Source organism: Lepisma saccharinum, chromosome 23 (assembly GCF_977018435.1).
Source record: "Lepisma saccharinum chromosome 23, izLepSacc3.1, whole genome shotgun sequence".
Classification (NCBI taxonomy): domain Eukaryota; kingdom Metazoa; phylum Arthropoda; class Insecta; order Zygentoma; family Lepismatidae; genus Lepisma; species Lepisma saccharinum.
In genome coordinates this window covers 27,701,218-27,722,018 of record NC_139251.1, presented here as the reverse complement: position 1 = coordinate 27,722,018, position 20,801 = coordinate 27,701,218, and the positions used below count along the sequence as shown (strand labels likewise).

Below are 20,801 nucleotides of genomic sequence, written 5' to 3'. Positions count from 1 at the left end.
CGTCCATCCTTTTTTTTCCTATTATCTTAGTTATTTTGGTCTATGATTTATCTTTAGATTCAGCATCTAATTAAAGAGGAAGAGCAGAGGTCGCATCACCAGAAAGCTCTTCTCAAGTTGCGTGAAGATACGCTAATCGAGAAGGCAAGAGCAGAACTAACGTGGTTGGATGTTCAGAGAAAGTAAGTAAAATTAAGCATTATCAGAGTGTATTTATGTTGAATAATATTCTTTTTTTTATTATTTGCTTTATTTTATTGATTTCTATCACATACTTATTTTATAATATTTCAACTGTTTCCTATCAGATGAGTGTTAGTGAGCAGGGTTGTTCAAGGTCCAGGAATTGTAAATAAATTCAATTCTGGTCTGGGAGAGAAAATCAGAAATAGGGCGCCCATACTTTTTACTCATAAAATTAGTAATAAAATGACAAAATTTTGCACTAAATTGAAAATTATTTATAGAAATGCAGTGGGAACTCTATATTATGTTTTTCAGGGGAGCAAGATGAAAAATCTTAAAATGTGAGAAAACGCAAAATCTGGGATTTTTTTTTTACTATTTTGTTCCATTGAGACCACGAAGATTGAATGTATAATGTGGGATAATTGTAAAATTCAGGAACACAAAATCAGGATTTGACTGTATTTTCTTTATCAAGATGAATTTCATTGCCAAATCTGTGCATATCAGTTTAAAATATGTTGAATTTTTGTGAATTTTTTTTTCCAGGCAGTTAAAAGAGAAGGGCCGTGAAGATTTAATTCCACCTCTGAAAAAGAAGCAAAGGGGTATTTTGTTAAAGCTTCAGCAAGAAAAAGAAGATATTCAAAGGTATGGAATATCAAGCTTAGTTTTGTTTAAAATTTAGAGAACATATTATTTTTCTAGATCTCCCCAACAACTTCCATTCTTTAGCTTTTCATTCATGTTTATCATCTTTTGCTAGGATGCAAGAATGAATTGCTGCCTGCATGTGTGGGTAATTGTATATACTCGTATGCATCAATCACAAATGAGAGACATAGATAAACAGAACAATGGCTTTTAATAAATTAGAAATAATTTGTTTCATAAAGAATAATTGAGCAGCTCATGTGTAAAACTTGATAACCCACAAAAGTATGGAGCCATAGAAATGCAAGCAAGTTTGTCCATCACATTGTGATTGTGGCTTATGTGTTATCCAGATGTTCCCACATACTTCTACCTATCACTGGCTAGTATGTCACTAGTGGCAATAGTTTTGATTGAGTTAGTGTTTTAAGTCCACGTTATGCACAGTAAGGCTAATTGTAACTGGACTTACAGTTTAAAGTGGGATTCGAACCACTGTGCCTCCATCGGGTATCAAATTCGGGATCCCTTCATTACAAGACGACAATGTTACCACTGTGCCATCATTCAATATTATGCTGCAGCTTCATACGATGTGTGGTTTATTAAGTTTTACCCCTAAACCGCTCAATTGAAATCAGGGATGGTTGTTGGTGGTGGTTAAACCAGGTATAGTGGAACAACAGGCCAAGGAACCTGTGCAGAACTTCGTGCCCTGTGTATTGTGGAGGGGAGGGGTAGAGTGGAGCAGGTTTCCTTATGGATGGAGGGGAACATGCACCTTTTGGCCGGAGGTTCTTTTGTTTGTGATCGCTCAATACCATGGCATTTCATGGTCCAAACAGTTTGCAATTTTCAAAATTTTTACCGACTCATTTTTTGGAACAACTAGTTAACATCCCAGGCAGCATGTAAATTAACTGCAAGTTTTTGCTAGAGTTGGTTGTATGTTTCGAGATTTGCCTTGCATGTGCAAGAGACGCGAGTTTGCAGTTGAAGTCCATGCAAGACCATTTCTGTTTGTATGTATGTAGCAAGTATGCATGCATTTTCTAGTGGATGTAACCCACATGGATTCATCTTTATCACGAACTGTATATACAATATGTAAACATATTTAAAAAGATGCACACTTATTTCTATTACTTTTTTTTTTTTTTTTATAGTCAGAATTCTTGCATCGTAAGTTACTTCTCTATATAGTTACCAGCATTGCTAGGACATATGTCGTACCATGACACAAATGTTTGTTGATTCTTGTCAAAGACATTCAGCATTTTTTTCCACCTGAAATGTACCGTACTCTATCAAAGTGCATACGGGTGAATATAAATATATAGAAGGAAATAAATACTGCATGTCTTTGTAATACTTCTCTTGCCCTGCAGGTTGAGGAAAGCACAAGATATGGCAGCCGAAGAGAGACGCTTTATGTTACTTCAGCAACATCAAATTGTCAAAATGAGAATGTCAACTAAAGAAATCCGGCATAAACTTAAAGCAAACAATGAGAGACCAAGGGTAAGCTTATTGACCTTTTCAATTAGGAACTCCTTGAGTCATGGCCATACACTGTAATAATACTTAACAGCATTGTACAACCACCACTATGCAAGCAGTGTTTTGTGGACTGCCAGAGGTCCAAGCTTCAGATTCTTGTCAAGGTGGGAGAATTGAAACAACTTATCCAACAATACGAGGAATGTACAGGTTGGAAAGGGTTTCTGGTGCAAACTTAAGGCAATTTTAAGTCTGAACCGGGAACAACACTGGAAAGAAGATGGCTAAAAGTAAAAGTGGAGGGGTGCCAAGGGATTCCAAGAATAAAACCTGTTTTGCACAAGTGTCAGGAAATTAAAATGTTTAAAAAAACTGTCCTGCTTGTCTCAAGGAAGAATTCTCCCAGCATTGTCTTTTCATAAATCTTTGAATAAGAATTTGAAAATAGGAGTTATATTCAGTTTCCTAACCTACATAAATCCAACATGCCAGAAGTTGGTTTTTTTTCCCCTTAAGATGGGTGGTTGAACCCTACCCCCTCCCCCCATTAAATACAGCCATGATTTGAGTACATCGATGAATATGAATAATTAGCTGTTGCATTACGATTGATTTTTAAATGCCTGTCCGTGATTGGCAATGGGATACATTTGTCAGCTTTTACATTGCATATAAGTGTAATATAAAATGATCTGATCTTCTAACAAAGTGATTTATGTTATGGCACTTCTCAGAGCCTTCTAGTAGTCAATTACTTACCTTGCTGTTGCTTCATACTAGGGATGACCAAATTCGGATTTTTTAGAATCCGGATTTTGGAGGCAAAGCATGCCCATATTGCTTGATGGCAATAGCAGTTGCACAAGAGCGGGATTTTGATAGATTGGCAAGTTCGCGCTTCAGTTCAATGCGCAAGCACCTTCTGATGCCAAAACAATATAATCATTTTTATCTGCTTCTTGAGATTACATGCTTCGGAGCTCAAACAATGGAATAGTATACACAAAAGTCATATTTCCTTCTGCTTTCGACCAAACTTTTCTTGCAGTCATGTCATACATGCAAGAAACATTCAGTATGTACTGTATTACGAGGTGCATCCAGAAAGTAAGTTCCAAAAGTACCCCAAGATGGCACAAGTGGTCAGAGCGGGACGCGCTTGCGTAGGAGTGGAGGAGGAACACGTAGCCATAACCTGGCACAAGCGCAGTTGTATGGAGTCGGTGGTGAGAGAACTGTAGTACAGGAAACATGGCTGCGTGCATACAGTCTCCCGCCGAATGCAAGGTATGCGTGGTAATCAGGTTTCTCCACGATAAGAAGCTGTCGGCACCTCGTACTATACTACAAAAGGTTTAAGTTGGAACACTTCCCGCCAGTTAGTCGCCTGTGGACCAGTTCCAGTGTTGCCAACAACTTGATTGGAAAAGGTGCTAAAACTCCTTAGAAAATCCGGGTGTATTGGGAGATCACGCACATAATTGCAACGAGTTAACGGCTAAAATAACTGGCTCATGAACACGGCAACTATTCATAGACTATAAGCAAACTAAGGTAGAAGCTGTATTAACATTCAAACTTACCTTCAAGGACTGAGAGGGCAAATCCCTTCCTCCTCCTCGTCTGAAATATCGGACTCAACGTTAACCCTCCCTTCTTCCACGATGTCCTCCGAGTCGGTCGAAACATGGATCACAAACACGGACTCAAATTCCCTGCGGCAAGGACAGGGCGCCCCTGGTAGGGAGGAAACAAAGCACGTGCTGTGCCAGAAAAGTCACTTTTTCACGTCGCCAGCTACCATTACAAATCCGCCAGTGGCATCACTGACCGGTTCAATGCGCCGAGGAAAGTGCGACCCCTGGTAGGCCGAGAACAAAGCACGTGCTGTCTCCAAGGCTTCTGCCCATGGATGAAAACACCCACGTGACAACCGGGGTAGGTCTGTTTGGCGGCAAGCGTTCCAAGTTAAACCTTTTCCACTTTAAGTGCAGTCGGCTTCTATTTTGACCGGGTGAACAGGATTCAGATGCTGATAAATTAGCAATGGCAGATGTAAAGTTTACGAGTTTCACAAATACGTATTCTCTTGCCCTCTCCCGAGCTCCTTTGTCTTTCCCCACGACTTTTCTCTTTGCTGTTGTGCGTCGGGTCTCCCTTATCGCACAATGCAAGGACAACCTTGTGTTCTGACATCACTGGGAAGTACTTTCATTGTTAGGCTAAATGACTAAGTTGTTGGATTAGGCTTGTTAGGTTTAGTTCTCTTAGCATAAATAATACATTTAGAGTGTACTTATGCTAAGACAGTCAAACATAACTGACCTAACTTAACAGTGTAGGCATTCTTCATCTGACTTGATTGATTGATTAATTTGTTGCCTTTTAAGTCCACTTTATGCACAGAAAGGCTAGTCAGTACTGGACCTACAGCTCAAAGTGGGATCCAAACCACTTGTGCCTCCACCAGGTATTCTTTGTCTCACGTAAGAATGCAAGGTTGTCCTCGCGTTATGCGATAAGGGAGACCCTTATACATCTTATTTATCCTTTCCACCATTTTCCTCTGCTTGTATCCCCACTACTCTGTCACACTCTCTGTTTTAACACACACACATCCCACAGGTTGTCTGTTCACCAAATCATCTGATTAAAATTCTCCAGTCTAGAAAAAAGTAGCGAAAGAACTCCATGCCGTCACCTGTTGTGAAGTCTCTTGGCTATCATTCCTATCTTTCCTGTGTCGATCTTGATATAACCTCCCTATTTCTCTCATTTTGGTGTCCCTTCCCTGATGCCCTTCAATTGTTCACTGTGTACTTCGATTTATACAGGGGATATTTTATCTTATCCTTTTAAATTAAGAAGGAATTTAATATAGTCCATACTTTATTAGGTGAACGACAGATTACATTAATTGATTTGATTTATTTGTTTTATTTAACTTTGCTCTTCTTCCACTTTTGGCTACTTGCGAGAATATTAGGATGAATTGTGATAAGATAAAGTAGGCGAAGGGATAATGACATACACACATGGGCAGATCACAAAATAAGCTACACGTAGGATTGTAATGACTGGGAGTCCCAACGCCGGAGTCTAGTTACTCTGCTAAATGCAGTCCAGGGTGTACTGCATTGAAGAAAGGTTAACATTTGGGTGGCAGATTAGAGTATATTGTTTAATTCATGTGACAATTAGCCCGACCCTGTGGCCGAGTGGTTAGCACATCACGCTGCGATGCCAAGGGTCCCGGGTTCAAATCCCGGTCGGGCTTGGTTGTTTGTGGATGTCCATTCATCAATTTCATCATTTCATCACTCATCCTCATCTTCACAATTTAGCCAAGAGGCACAAAACGCGAAGTAAAATAAACTAAATCAATCAATCAATCAATCATGCGACAATTATTGAAAATATGGATCGAAATCCGGATTGCCTCCGAAATCCAGATAGTAAATTTTCCCATTCTGGATTTTAAATTTTCCAGATTCTGGATTTTTTTGGCCATCCCTACTTCATACCCAATTGTGTAATTCAGGGTTCAGTTGCACAGGAATCCATTAAATTCATTAGTCTTAATTAATCTTGCTGCACAAATGAATATGAAGTAAACCAAATATGTATGCAGGATGTTTGTATATTTAAGACTGTATTCCCATTCAGCATTTTCGAGCTCATGTAAAACATAACATTGTTCTCACACTTAATTTAAAAAATACATTAATAGATCAATAAAACAGACAATATTTAATATTAGTCAGGTATGGGCCGATATGAAATTTAGCCTATACTGATAAAATGCCGGTATAAAATTTACCGATGGAATATAAAATTCTTGTTGGTTTATTGGCCTCCTTAATAAGTGTATGTTACCAGATGACTGCAATGTAAAAGAGGCTGCACATTAAGACAATTACTTTAAGAAAAAGTTCACAATGGATATTATGTGTTTATGTCCTTAAAAATTATAACTAAATGGCATAATATTGCACAAAATTGTAAAATATTTATTGATATATCAGATTGGAAAAATTATCGGTAATTTTACTGATAAACTGATACACCAAAATGCCTATATTGGCCAATACCAATAGAGTACCAATTAATCCGTCCGACCCCTAATATTAGTGATACTAACATGCAGTAAAGACCATGAACTTTTTCAGAAAAGTTCCGGGGCTGAGCTAGTAAAAAATAATTTATTCAACTTACTTGGTCTTAGGTCTTGTCAAAATAGTCCCCTCGGCTATCTATGCACAGCTGCCACCTTTTCTGGAGGTCATGGAAGCAAGCAGGGAAAGCTTCATCTGGGATACTTCTCAGCACATCTGTCACAACTGTTTGGATTGCTGCGATATCTTTGTGATGATTCCCTTTCAGCGGCATTTTTACATGGTGAAAAAAATCGCAAGGCGACAGGTTGGTTGAATATGGGGGATGTGGTAGAGCAGAGATACGATGCTTGGCCAGCCAGATATTCCTGGACTGATAAAGCAGTATGGAGCCTTGCATTGTCGTGCAATAAGAACCACTGCCCCCCCCCCCCCCCCAGATGTCCACAAATCAGGATACCTCTGCCGAATTGCTTGACGCAAACATTTAAGGACGTTAATAAAAAAGTTTTGGTTTAATGTTTGTCCTTCAGGCAGATATTCATGGTGCACCAAATCTTTAGCTACAAAAAATGCGATCAACATTGTCTTTGGATCATCTGCCCTCCCGAAACCTTTTGTGCCATTCAAAGACATGGCTTATTGATAATGCCTCATCACCATATGCTTGCTGTATCATATTCCATGTTTCACAAGGTTTTTTCCTAGCTTAATGCAGAACTTAATGTTAACTCTCTGCTCGGAATCCACGTCCTATCACGTCACTCGTGTAACTTCCAACTAAATGCACCAACAAGCCGAACAGTGGGTTGCTAAGCATGCACAGCCCTGGCACTTAGTGAGTTCACATGGAAACGCTTCTAAAGCCATGTCTATTGAGAACACATACCAGGTGACTGAGTAACACCCATTTGTTGTGTTTGAATATCACAGGTAAAGAATAAAAAAAATAGGCCTGGAACTTTATTGACAAAGGTTGTAAATGAGCATTTTAATTTTTGTTAACCATTTATGCTTTGTATTGTTCTCGCTTTCCTAAAAATAACATTCATGCTTTCAGAAGCACGGTGGCCCACATAAAGCAACAGAAACTTTAAACTTGAAAGCACTGAAAGAGAGAATAGGATACAACAAAGAGAAGAGTGGAACTAGAAAAGCAGAACACAATACTCCAACTGACGATTCTTTGTCCGCTGGCAGTTCCATAGCCTTTGGTGATATGGTGATGGCAAGTGTGTCAGATTCAACTGCTAAAAGTGGGCTCTCGCTGGCCAAGAAATCCTACAGGAGTGAATCTGGTGCAGAAAGTGGTGCAAGCAACAGGAAGGAGACTGAACCCTTGCAGTGTTTGGAAGAAGAGGTGCTACGCTGGTTGGAACAACTTGAGAAGAATAAAGAGTAAGAACATTGAGAATCTTTCTGGTTAAAATTTTCTTTTAACATTATGTATAAGTCTGTATTTAAGCTGTTTGAAGTTTCATGTTAAAATTCTGAATAAAGTTCCTAGGGATGATATATACAGCTTAACCAGGATAAGAATGCCCCCGGTGAACTCTCAAACTAAAGTGTACAGTCATTTATTTTCTCCTCTCACCTTCCCTTCTCTTGTGCTGTTTGACAGTGCTGCACAATTTAGAAATGCAGGAATATGGAAACAATGCAAGCAGCTGATCTCATTGCCCATGCTCTATCTGCTTGCTTAAGGTTGAAAATTCAACTACATTCGGCCATACTTATCTTGGTCAAGCTGTACCTTTTATGTACATACATAAGTGTCTACCAACTGGGAATTCTGTCCAAATTTTCTTTACAGGTGTGAAAAATGACAATATGTTTAAGTGTGTGCGTGGGGAGGGGGGAGTGGGTGTACACACCCAACTTCACCACAATAAAATCACATACATATATTGTGTAGAACTTAGATTTTGTTTTTCAGAGGGTCAAGTTGAACTCCGGGAACTTAAATACTGTCTCCACTGCATATCCAAAATTAATTTGTTTTAAAAAGATGCCAGCTGACCTCTGTGGTGGAGTGGTTAGCACAGCATGATACGACACAAATGTCCGAGGTTTGAATTCTGGCCTGGACATATAACAATAATCTATTCCAGCCCTGGACCCCTATTTTCGCAAAACAATATTGTTCCTGTTTATAGTACTTCTTCTTCCTTGTATAGACTAGTGCAACTGTAGGTTGGAATTGATTTTCTGTGGGGTGAGATACCCAACTGAAATTTGCCCCTACCAACTGTAACTTCTGGATCCGTTATGTTTTCCAATTCTGGGATTCGAACCAGGGACCTTTTGCATCATAGCGCTGTGTTCTAACCACTCTGCCACAGAGGCTGGCACTTTGATATTCCATAAATGTAAATATTACTTAATAATCAAATTTCTCATTACGCGTTTCTGTGTCGCATATGCATGACTCGAAAAGGAACTGCAGTCTGGGACATGTTGAAGGCTCATTTGGACAAAATGATAGTGGTTGAGCTCCCAGGTGCTCAATGAGCATTGCTAGAATCCTTATCGTGCCTCAAGTGATTTACATGTAAAATAACACCTGGTTGATCATTATGGGTGGAAGCATTTTTTCAAAAAAGGACGACATTTACCGATTCTTAAAAAATCCACCTGGACAGACATGTCCAGATAAAAGAGGACGTCTAATCACCCTAATCATATAATCACTCATTCTTATTCACGCTATTAGACAAAAGTAGTTGAAAAGTAAACCCATTTAAGATAGTTTTTCTTGTATGTACGCATTGCTTGCATTATAGAATTATTTTCCTGTAGTTTATGGTTATTACAAGCTTAAGAAAACAGTTTTTCTTTGTGACGTTTCAGGAGAACACACGCTCCTTTCATCAGACATTTATTTTCATTTTGACTAAAGATATAGTTATAACAATGGTTAGTAATTTTTTAAACAAAAAGAATCTGTTATATAATGGATGTTGTCAATGTTACATTGTTGTAATATAGCAACTTAACTGTGAAAAAAGCAGTCTGTTTTATTTTTATTTCAGATTGTTTTAAAAATTATGAATCCAAAATATCATCAGGTAATTCAAATTCATCATTGTTTTCACAAAGTCTCTTGATGTTTTCTGTTACATTAAATTTTAAAGATGGTGGCTTACTCCATTTGTGAAAAAGAAAACTCCATACTGGATCTATGTTACCATTTTCATTATTTAATTTATTCCAGTGTTCTTCTGCAATGAACGAAGCTTCCCAGACATTCAACTCTGTTTTTCCCGTTAATCTTTTTAAAACCCTTCTCTTTTTAATCAAATGCTTCTCTTCGATGATATGAGTTGACAAACCTGTTCTTGGGTTTAGATTTATAATGTCCAAATCGTGTTCGTGCCATCTTATTGCCATTTTCCTTGCTGTTTGTCCCACATAATCTTTTGAACATGAACAACTTATATTATATATTCCTGTGGTTTCCACATCTGGTAGCGAGTTTCTCATTTTGATAGAGAGTTTCTCATTTTGAATTCATTAAATGTACATTCCAAACTTCTTGGTGATTTAAAAACAATTTTGAAATTAAAACTTCTAAAAAATTTTGCAATTTTATGTGAGAATCCCTTGTGGAATGGAATGCACACAAATTTCTTTTCAACATCTTTGTCTGTATTTCTCTTTTCCTTTAGTTTTCTTGCAACTTGTTTTTTGATTTGGTTTATTCTGTTAGTGTGAAAACAATTTTCTTTTGCTATATTATAGAACCTTTCTTACTTACTAACCAGTGTTATAACTGTATCTTTAGTCAAAATGAAAATAAATGTCTGATGAAAGGAGCATGTGTTCTCCTGAAACGTCACAAAGAAAAACTGTTTTCTTAAGCTTGTAATAACCGTAAACTACAGGAAAATAATTCCATTTAAGATAGTATGGGTTTGTTTACCTGATATGTGTAGCCTTATTTTTTTTAAAGCAGAAGTGCAACATGCAATGTATGCAATCAATAGTTTCATGGCTGCGTAAGTCTATTAAACAATTGATAATATCTAGACAACAGCGAAAGCAAACCACACAAAGATTCACATGAATGCTCTAGAAGGAATTCTGAACTGATGTAATTTTTCAGATTTTGGAATATTATAACGCTTTTTCGCAAGCTACTTTGGCATCTGCCAGAGGTCCAGCCAAGCCTTGAGGAGAATGCACAATCATGCATCAGTATTTTTAGTAACTCTGTGATTAACTTTGCATGGTGAAGAGATTATCTCGAGATAGACCCAGGTCAGTTCTGGATGTAGTTCAAGCTTTCAAGAGCTAATATCTTCCTAATCTTCAGTCCATCAGGATAGCTTCATGGAATATTTAACCTTGCATGATTTTTCGTAAAACAGGCTCAAACCATTTGTGTTGTTAATTATTTATGTTACCCTAGCAAACACTCTTTTCAAGTTGTTTTTCACTGGAAAAAAAGACCTGTCGCTCATCTCTTGAATAATTTTTCCACTCAATATTACACGATGCCATTGTAACTTTCAGATACCTAAGTGAACGAGAAAAGAACCTGATTCTGCAAAGACAGTCTGTGGAACAGCAGCTGGAACGATGGAAGAAACTGGAGCAAGAGGAGCAGAAGATAAAGCAGATAGAAAGTGAGGCAAATGCTGCACGAGCAGAATACATGTTGCTAATGGAGAAACCTATCCCATACCTTCTTAAAGGTAAGTGGTCATTGGCATTTTACTCTGTCCATAATTAGAGACAGACCAGTATGATTTTTTTATTGATGGGAAAGAAAATTGTGATATTTGCCATGAACGTTTATCATGGTTAAAAAGAAGCACTGGGGTATAGTTTTCTCTGTCAGTGTCCATTGTTGAGCTTCTCCAAATACTCCTATATATTTCTCCCAGAGAAACATTAGGACATGTTTCGTGTTTCGCTATATATTTGTTTCCATATCCAAGTACACTGATTTATAATATTGTATTAAGAGTTGAACAGTTTAATGAACATTATAAATTAATGATAGTTAATTACATCAGCTTCCATTTTTGCTGTCATATTTTAATCTACCTTCTCTGACAAAGCCAAATGCTAATAGCCAAATTGTACTGTGTATAAGACAGGAAAGTAGTAAAGGTATAGATAATGGAAATTGAACTTTGTCATAACAAACCTCTGTATATTATTTTACACCGAGCCTCTGATAGAGGAAAGTCAAAGAATAAATGAGAAATCGTTTAATATAGTGCTCCTTAGTTAAGGGTAAGATTGTTATTCCTAATCTTGCCGAATGGGTTTTCAAGCTAACATGTCCTGTTTAAATTCTCATTATTGACTGTATGTTGTAATGTTGTTTTTTTGTTGTTTTTTTTATTTGTGCACACTGTTTATATTGTTCCTTTTGTATTTTATATTTCACCCTTGGTCAAAAATCTGTACATGGTAATCAAAGAAAATAATAATCTTTAGATGTCTTGACTGTTGTACTGTAATTCAACTTTACAATATAAGCAGATGTGATATAGTATGCATTTTAAGGTTTGAAAATCATATCGCCGGCTGAATGCTGTTCTGTCAAATCTTCACTTTTCGATGGAAATGAGTTGATGACACTATCATGTTCTGTACATGTTAATGCATCAGGTTCCGAAGTAATGTATCTGGATGTCAAGTGGTGTGAAGTATCAACATTAATACAATATTTGCACAAATCATGTTAAACTTCAATCGGTTCGCGCGAAGAGTTAGTGCAGATGGACAAACAACAACATAGTATTCATCTGGCAATATGATGAACTGCCCACACAGTCTTTATTTATTCATGTAAGAAAAAATATCATCATCTTCTGATATTTTTTGGAATGAGAATTCACTACCCTGAAAATATTTTTAAATTACAGATAGAAGCACTTCACCACTTAGATTCTCAGAGGATGGAAATTCATTGAAAGAAAGTCAGTCGTGTAAAGTGGAAACCAAATCTAAAGACAGCAATGTTGTTGCATCATCAGACCAACCATTACAGTCATCTGAAAGTATTCCTGAAGACATGCTCGAAGATGGCATGAAACCCAGGTAAGAATTTAATTTAAATTCATTTGTTTTGAAGTAAGACTTTTCCGATTGTAATTTCTGACAATTTGTGAAAACAACTAAACTAACTAAATGAAATAGCTTATATTTAATAAATTACTGGCCTCTCCGAACAAGTACTGCTAATGCTGTTGCCTTGCAATTAAAGGATTCCAGGTTTGATAGCGGAGGTACATAGTGGTTCAGATCTTACTTTAAACTGTAAGTCCAATCCTGATTAACCTATCTGGGTACTGAAAAACTATGTAAAAATTATTGCTCAGCCAGGAATCGAACAAACCTAGGTTTTTGGAATTCTGTGCCAGTGCTTTATTGGAGAAAGTCAATTTTGCAATTAATTTATATATTTTAATGCTCTCAGACTGTGAAAATATAGTTTTTTGCATATGCACTAATTTTGATATTGGACTCATTGATATGAATTGCATTTTGCCTACAGCCTCCCCACTGGCATAGTGGTAATGTCATTGCCTTGTGATCAAGGAGTTCCAGGTTCGATACCTGGCACATAGTTGTTCTGATCTCACTTTAAACTGTAGAGCCTGAACCATTTAGCCTTTGTGTACAAGTGGACTTATAAATAAACAAGCAAGCATTTTGCAAACTAATTTATCATCTGTGGTGCCTCAAATATGACATCTAATTTTTGTTAAGGGTGGAAAATGTTTGAATTGTGTTATCATAATTGATGATCAACGTTCAGTTGTTTGTAAAGTTGTTTCATAATTGATTATCAACACTCAATTGTTTATAAAGGTGTTTATAGTATATATGCAAATGTACGTAAAAACATTTTGAGATAGTATGCGAGTCATCTATTAAATCTTTGTTACTGTGTATCCTCACGGTGATCTTTATTCCAAGTAGAACCTACGTGTGTGCATAAATTAACCTCTGTCTACATACAAGATAGTTTTGAACCCTAGTGCTGGTTATTTCCATTCTTCTAATTTTTTTTATATTTGCAGCCAATCTACTATTGACATGTCAACTTCTGGCTCCAGGATTATAGACCAATATGGTGACAGTTGCGAATCCACGGAATCAATCTTAACACCAAAGGATTCACAGCCTGAAAGTAGAGGATCATCAGGGAATAGAGAAAGTGCTGAGAATGTTTCATCAAATCATAAAAAGCTTGAGGTTTCTGGAAGCACAGCTGACAGTGCACGGAAAGCCCTTGGAGTTACAATCAAGGTCCCTCTCTCACCAAGAGTGCAAGGAAAGCAGAAACGACGCCATTCAAGCGGCTCTGATGAATCTATAGTTCTCTCCCAAACAGGTAACTGGGTATTCTTTGCATCAGTCATTATTCTTAATTGCGTGCATTGTTTGTCAATTCGTGTACTAGCTTTTGAAAACAAGCAAACATGCTTTAATAATGCTGTACTTAATAAATTTTCATAAATTCAATCATTATTTAGTAATTATTTAGTGTTCTTAATCAAAATCCATGGTGCCACAGAATTCAAATTGTAGAAAACTTTCTTCCAAGTGCTAAATACATAACACCAAGTAAATATAGTTATGAATAAGGTAGCATGTACAGATATGAATGTGAAAATTTGCACTTCAAATTTACAGAGCATTTGCAAATTTTTCTAGCCCCCCCCCCCCCTCCCCCCAAGAAAAAGGAACTGCAACATGCAAGAGCTGCCACTGTTATTATCTATAAGAAAGCTCATTCAAAATGGATGTAATGTGGGCATGTTATTTATATATAACAACACATTATTGCAAGTTTAGTTTTCAATACCTGTGTGAAATAATGATGGACTGACACACAGCACCATTGAAAAGGAACTGTATATTTAGACATTTACTTAATAAAATTAGGTTATATGAATGCTATGTTTATGTCCACAAAAATGATAAAACAATGGTGGAAAGTTGCACTAAATTACAGGCTATTTATACAGGGTGGTTAGAAAGTAACTCCCTATTGACAAATGGCACTGCATTTGCATGAAACAAAATATATTATGATCCTTGAAGTGGTATAATTCAATTGCTAATTTGTGCTTTCTCTTCGTGTTGACAAGAGCAGCCCATAATGACCCAATGTCTGACTGCATAAACGTGCTCAGCTGGCATCCTGATATGAAGTGTGGCAGTCCATGATACAGGTGCAGAGATGATGGTGGGTGGTCATGAGCATCGTGCTGCAGTGGATGCCAAGACCATTAGAAACTGAAATTTGCAAACAGATGAATGTGGGATCTGTGGTAGATACTCGTAGCAGCTGTTGTCGCTCAACAACCAAATTGGAGGAAAATTTGCAGATGGTGCAGAATATGTTTGTTCAAAGTTGAGTCATCAGCTTGGAATGGAAGTTTCTGGTCTTGGCATCCTCTGAAGCACGAGGCCTGTGAACATCCCACTTGTTATCTGCACCTGTACCATGGACTGCCACACTTTGTATTGTAATGTCAGCTGGGCATGCTCACGCAGTGTCAGACATCAGGTCATAATGGGCCACTCTCATCACAGTGAGGGGAAAACACAGATTAGTAATTAAATTCTACCACTTCAAGGATCATAATACATTTTGTGTCATGCAAGTGCAGTGCCATCTGCAAAAGTTATAAATGTTTTTCAGTAGGGTGTTACTTTTCAGCCACCCTATAGATATTAGATTGATAATTTTATCAATACACTGATATGCTTTGTCAGCTGAAACCCATAGAATACCATTATTCTGTCCTGCTTCTAGTATATAATATACATAACAGAAAGTGACTCATAATAAGGGCTGATGAAGAGTGCATGCAGTCCATGAGTTTAATGTCCCTGCTCTAAATGTTATCCTAAATGGATTAATTCTTTTTTTATTGAGAATATCTCTGTGATTCTTCAAATGGGAAAATATTTAAGAAAGCAGTATTGCTGAGCAAAATCTAGAATCCACTGAACTTCAGTAGTATTTTCTGTCTTAATAATTGTATGTCTTGCCTTGCAGAGACTGCATCAGAGCAGAGTGACATGGAGGGGAGAATCTCTGCTCTGCAAGAGCAGCTCCGTCGCCGAAAACTGGAAGCAGAGAGATTAAGGCGAGAACAGAAGCGCTGTCACAGGGAAAGGCTCAAAACCAAAGAACAATCTCTACTTAAACAGATTCAGGTAAGAGGTTGGATTCCTCAGTAATGTGTACTGTGAGAGATATGCACAACATTATTTTTTTTAGTTATATATTTTCTTTTCTACAGTGCCTCCATTTGGTTATTGTGCCACTTGAATATGTACCAATGTAGTGACTGGAACCACACCATTTGCCACCAGATGTAAGCATCTACTCAACTCAAGCACATAGAGCATTTGGTAGCTTTCCAAAACAAGGTTTCATCAAGTTTCTCTTCGATAAGCACACTGCAGAACACTGGAATAGAGCTAACTTTAACTAAATGTTAACTGAGAACATATACATCTCATTTCACCTTGTAAGGGTCACAGGTTCGATACCCAGTGGAAGCAATAGTGGTTTGAATCCTGCTATAAACTGAAGGTCCAGTCCTTATTAGCCTATCTGTGCATAAAGTAGTTTAAAACAAAAACTCAAAGATCTATCTCATTGGAACGTGGCATATATCTGTTGTGAATGTCAGTATTGTTTCATATGAGTGAATGTGTAATATTGAAGAAGATTTATATTCACTTGTGTGTAGTTTGCTAAGGTTATAAGTGATGAACCAATAAGTGTTCTTAGTGTTGGTCTAATGCGAGCAACATAAGTACACTTTAGAAGAAAGAATTTTTATGTAGGATTCTTATGTGAAAATATACTCCTGCAGAGTGTGAGGAGGCGATTTTTAAGTAAACTTTCTTAAAAGATATGGAAAATGTGTGGCAATACAATGAAAATATTTGCAACATCTTCTGTGACTAAAGTACATGGTTACTTGTGATTGTGAAACATTTTAATTATAATAAATGTATGTGCTTGAGTTGAGGGGTTATGCACATCTAATTTTGCTGGCAAGCAGCGTGGTTCCAACCACTACACACACATTCAAGTGGCACAATTACCAAATGAGGTCACTGTATAATACAGGGTAATTCATATAAAACTAAAACATTTCATCATCAATGTATGCAAACAAGAATAAAGTTAACAACAAGTTATTACATGTAAAATGTAGCATAAATATGGGAGGTTAATAACCTTTAAATTACATGCTGAAAGTGTCCTCCCTCTTCCTGAAGGCACAGCTGGACTCGTCATTCCATGTTGCTATTTGTTTGTTCGAGTATGCTGTTGTCAATACCGCTGATATCATTTGTAGTCTCTTCTTCAATTTGTCCAATATCAGAGGGTGTGTAACGTATACTTGTTTCTTAATGAAGAAGTCAAGGATGGGGTCAAGTTAGGCAATCTCGGTGGCTATAAGTTTCAGGAAATTATCCAGTCCTCAAAAACACTTTGGATCTGCGCCAAGCACTCATTTGATGTATTGCATATGCAACCATCCTTTTAAAAATGCCCTTGATACAGCTCAATGTAACTCAATGGCTCAACAAACATCATGAAAAATCGTATCATGTTCTACATTTTTACAACTGAGACAATATAGGGACAAAAGCCACCAAATCTCTCTTGAGAATGTATGAATTTCTCGGATGTCTTGCATCATGTGAGAATGGAACATTATGATGTATTCCTATTGAAATAAAATGTGAATGAAATGTGTTAGTTACATATGAATCGCCCTGTATAAAAATGTCCATTATGAAGCAAACAATTGCTGTATGTGTTGCTGTTATTAGAGCTCCTGCGTAATGAAGTTGTTAGTCTAGTGCCAGTGGTCCCAGGTCTGATTCATTATGGGAACTCCAAAATTTAGTATTGACCATGCATCACCCAATGAAAAGCCACTTTGTAAGCCTTGGCTCTCAAAGAGCTGTTTCGCCATAAAATTCAGTTGAGATGCAGTGTTTAAACTGTATGTCATAATTGTGTGTTTGTATCCAGCTGATAAGTTTAATAACCTGCTTATACCTGATGTGCCACTGGAAGTGTACATATTGCAATTTGTTGAGTGTGTCCAAAAAACAAAAAAGAGGCATGAGTGTGTTTACCAGAAAATACCAATCTTTCCATTAAATTAGGATAACTTTGCAGAATGGATGGATGGATGAATGGATCATATTATAACATATTTTAATGTAAGAAATGAATTTAAATACTGATTATATTTTTATCTTAATTTTCAGGCTTATGACACTTACATTCAGCAAGCTAGGCAAGAACTTGAGCAAGAGTTTGAGCTTTCAACCATGACCATCGTGAAGCCTCAAATAAAGCAGCCTAGAGTAGCAGAGAAGAGCTCTGCTCGCAAATACGAGGAGCAGAAGGCATCTGTGACAACAGATGGCAGCAGTGAAGCTTCAGTATCAGTTTCAGCAGGCGAAGGAGTTCAGACTGACAGCAAGACTTTAAATAAAACTAGTTCTCAAGTCAGTAGCATAAAGGACGATGTTACGGAGAAGTATGTTTCAGACGAACAGAGTCAAGATTCCAGTCAGAAATCCTTGTCCCAAGGATCCAGTTTGGAAACAACCGTAGAGAGCCCAAAGAAACTGAGTAGTATTGTTAGTGAAATTGAAAGCCGCGATACAAAGGAAAACGAGCTTGAAAGGAATGATTTGAACAGTACGTTCATTGTGCATCATGATGATACAGAAGGTGAAAGTAATGTATTTTCCCAGAACGAAGATCCTGCCACCTCTTCTATTATAAATGAGGATATTTCGGAACAGATATCAGTTCATAGCCATAGCAGAACCGATACCATTATTGAGCAGATACAAGCAGATGAAGTGGTTCAGAAGGATGCAACATATTCGGAGAATTCCAGATCGCAAGCTGAAGTTGTGGTGCAAGAAAACAGAACTCTGCCTACAAATATAGAAGAATCCATTCAGGAACTGATTCACACAGAAGAATATCAAGATGCTGAGAAAAATGAAACTCCAGATCAAAACACAGAATCGCTGAAATACTCCGAAGACTTTACCTCGACTTCACTGGCAAGTATTCATTCCATAACTTCAGTTGCTTTGGAGGATAAACCGTTAGATTCACAAGATGATTGCACTGTTATTGATGCACAAGCCGAGGACAAGATAACAGACAAGGCATTAATTGTAGACAAAATTACAAACGATATCTTCAGCCAGCTTCTTACGGAATCCGTGACTGCCTTCAGGAATACCGTTAATGTGAAACAAACTCTTGTTCTGCACTTAGAGGAGACGCTTGAGCTGCACTCCAATGCTGAAAGAGAACTGAATAAGACCTTTCTTGTGGAGAAAGAAAGTTCACAAGCTGAAATTTCAGCAGCAGAGAAAAATAGAATTGTCGAGGAGAACGAGATCTCCAAAAGCATAGAAAAAGAAGGCTTGACCAACGGACTAATAGCCACGTTACTTAAAGAAGCATCCAGTGAAATTGTAGGCATATACAAGAAGAAAAGAGATGAACTTGCACTTTCTACAAGTTGCCAGATAGGAAGGTTGTTAGAAGAAATGGGGGATGGTGATAAAAGCGTAGACCTGATGCAGAATCGTGGTGTCAGTGTGCGACAGCGTGTTCATGAAATTCTAGCGGAGACGACTCGCTCGCCACAATCTGAGAAATCTAGACCCCAAGATTTCATGGTTACCACATATGGTGTTTTGTCTTCGGAGGAAACATCGTCCAGCACTCCTTCAGGAGGTAAGGAATATTATTAACTTACTTTTTCTTTAGATGGTAAATAAGTTTTTATTGCCATATCTGTTAGTAGCAGTTGAAGGTCAGAAGTGAACCTTACTTTTCCCTAGTAAGTAATTGCAGTACTATTTGAGTTTGTGCTGCAGTTTCTAAACTTGTACATCTATCAAGACAGACATAGATCATGGGATACCTTCACATGTGCAAGGGAGAACATTACTTATTTATTAGCTATGTTGTTGAAGTTTCTGTCCATGCAGATTAAGGTCGCACCTTGGGAATGTATGGGGATTGTCATGACAGAATAGCCACCAACATTTATTTTCTCGACCATAAGCCCATTTATTTTACAAGCCCCCTTACCTCTCAGGCTATTAACAGGTCAGTCCAGCCGAGGGTAGAGACTTTATGTGGTGGAACTGAGGAACTCTTACTTCTGGAACAAGAGTGATCTAACTTCTGCTCATATACCGCTTCATACCTCCTCCTGTCTGAGCCATTTGTTGACTCTCCTTCCTTCTGATGTCCTTGCAGAATTTCAGAACTTTTCCATATGGAACCAACCTCAACTGCCTCACAAGTAAAGAATGCCTTGTCTGGTGGCTACAAACTTTGTTTCTCTCTGCCAATTCACACATGCCCTTTTCATCTTTCAATGTGTCTCCTTGGCTAAATATTATGTGGTTGACTCATGCCTCATGCTATTCCCAGCAAATGTTTGGAGTTTGGGTTCCATCATGACTATCCTTTATGTGTGTGCTACTTTTGTTGTTCATGTTTGGAGCTCTGAGATGCAGAAAAGTGACATAAAACAAGAAAAATAAAATGAAAAACTCACCTCACCTGCAGGGATAGGTAAATTCACAATTTTTAGTGAGGTTCAGCTAATAAAGAAAGATAAATTTGATGCTATTATGAATAGTGGGGCATCTGACCCACCCTCTCCTAACGTGACCCTTCAACATGTCTGTGTCTCCGGAATGAAAGTTCCTCTTGGGAAAGTATCAGTATAGTGAAGAAATTTTCTCAGGCTGTATGCCAGATGAGTTTGGGTAACGTTTCCAAACTTTTGTGAGCTATCATCACACTTAACTTCAGAGATATTATCTCTTGTTAACTCAGTAACTTTTCTAGGACCCACTAGGTCATAATCCCAAGAAAATTTCTTCATGTTCATTTCTTTTGAGAAATACTGATATTTTTTGTCTTTGATATATTATCTATAAGGTGATTGCCATAATAATGCACAGTTGAAAATACATATATTTTAATAAAACTCTAATCCAGGTAAATTACTAGTATATCAGTGTGCAATCAGAAAATATGAAACTACATTTATAATTATCTTTTCTGTTGAAAAGTATTCTAACAGACCTATTGCAAAAACCATTAGTTACAACTGTATAAGTATTGAACATATTAAGTATGTAGTAAAACTTTTATCACACAGTATCAGTTTTTACCATTCCATTCCATTTTCACTTTCAGAATCCCAAGAATGGAAATTATAATTCCATTTTATCAGGTAATTAACCTGAAAATCTGCCAGCATGGTATACAAA

General features: G+C 37.4%; 1 protein-coding gene across 4 annotated transcripts in view; it reads left to right on the top strand.

Annotated features, from left to right (window-relative positions):
• LOC146005271 (uncharacterized) overlaps positions 1–20,801 on the top strand; it is a 544,895-nt gene that overhangs the window by 459,672 nt on the left and 64,422 nt on the right. For all 4 annotated transcript variants that reach the window (XM_083144386.1, XM_083144385.1, XM_083144388.1 and 1 more), the window contains 9 exons: positions 58–182; positions 736–837; positions 2,229–2,361; positions 7,516–7,853; positions 10,971–11,152; positions 12,338–12,512; positions 13,499–13,812; positions 15,490–15,650; positions 17,739–19,242. In XM_083144386.1, coding sequence (XP_083000512.1) covers positions 58–182; positions 736–837; positions 2,229–2,361; positions 7,516–7,853; positions 10,971–11,152; positions 12,338–12,512; positions 13,499–13,812; positions 15,490–15,650; positions 17,739–19,242 — 3,034 coding nt within the window. The remainder of the gene's footprint in view (positions 1–57; positions 183–735; positions 838–2,228; positions 2,362–7,515; positions 7,854–10,970; positions 11,153–12,337; positions 12,513–13,498; positions 13,813–15,489; positions 15,651–17,738; positions 19,243–20,801) is intronic.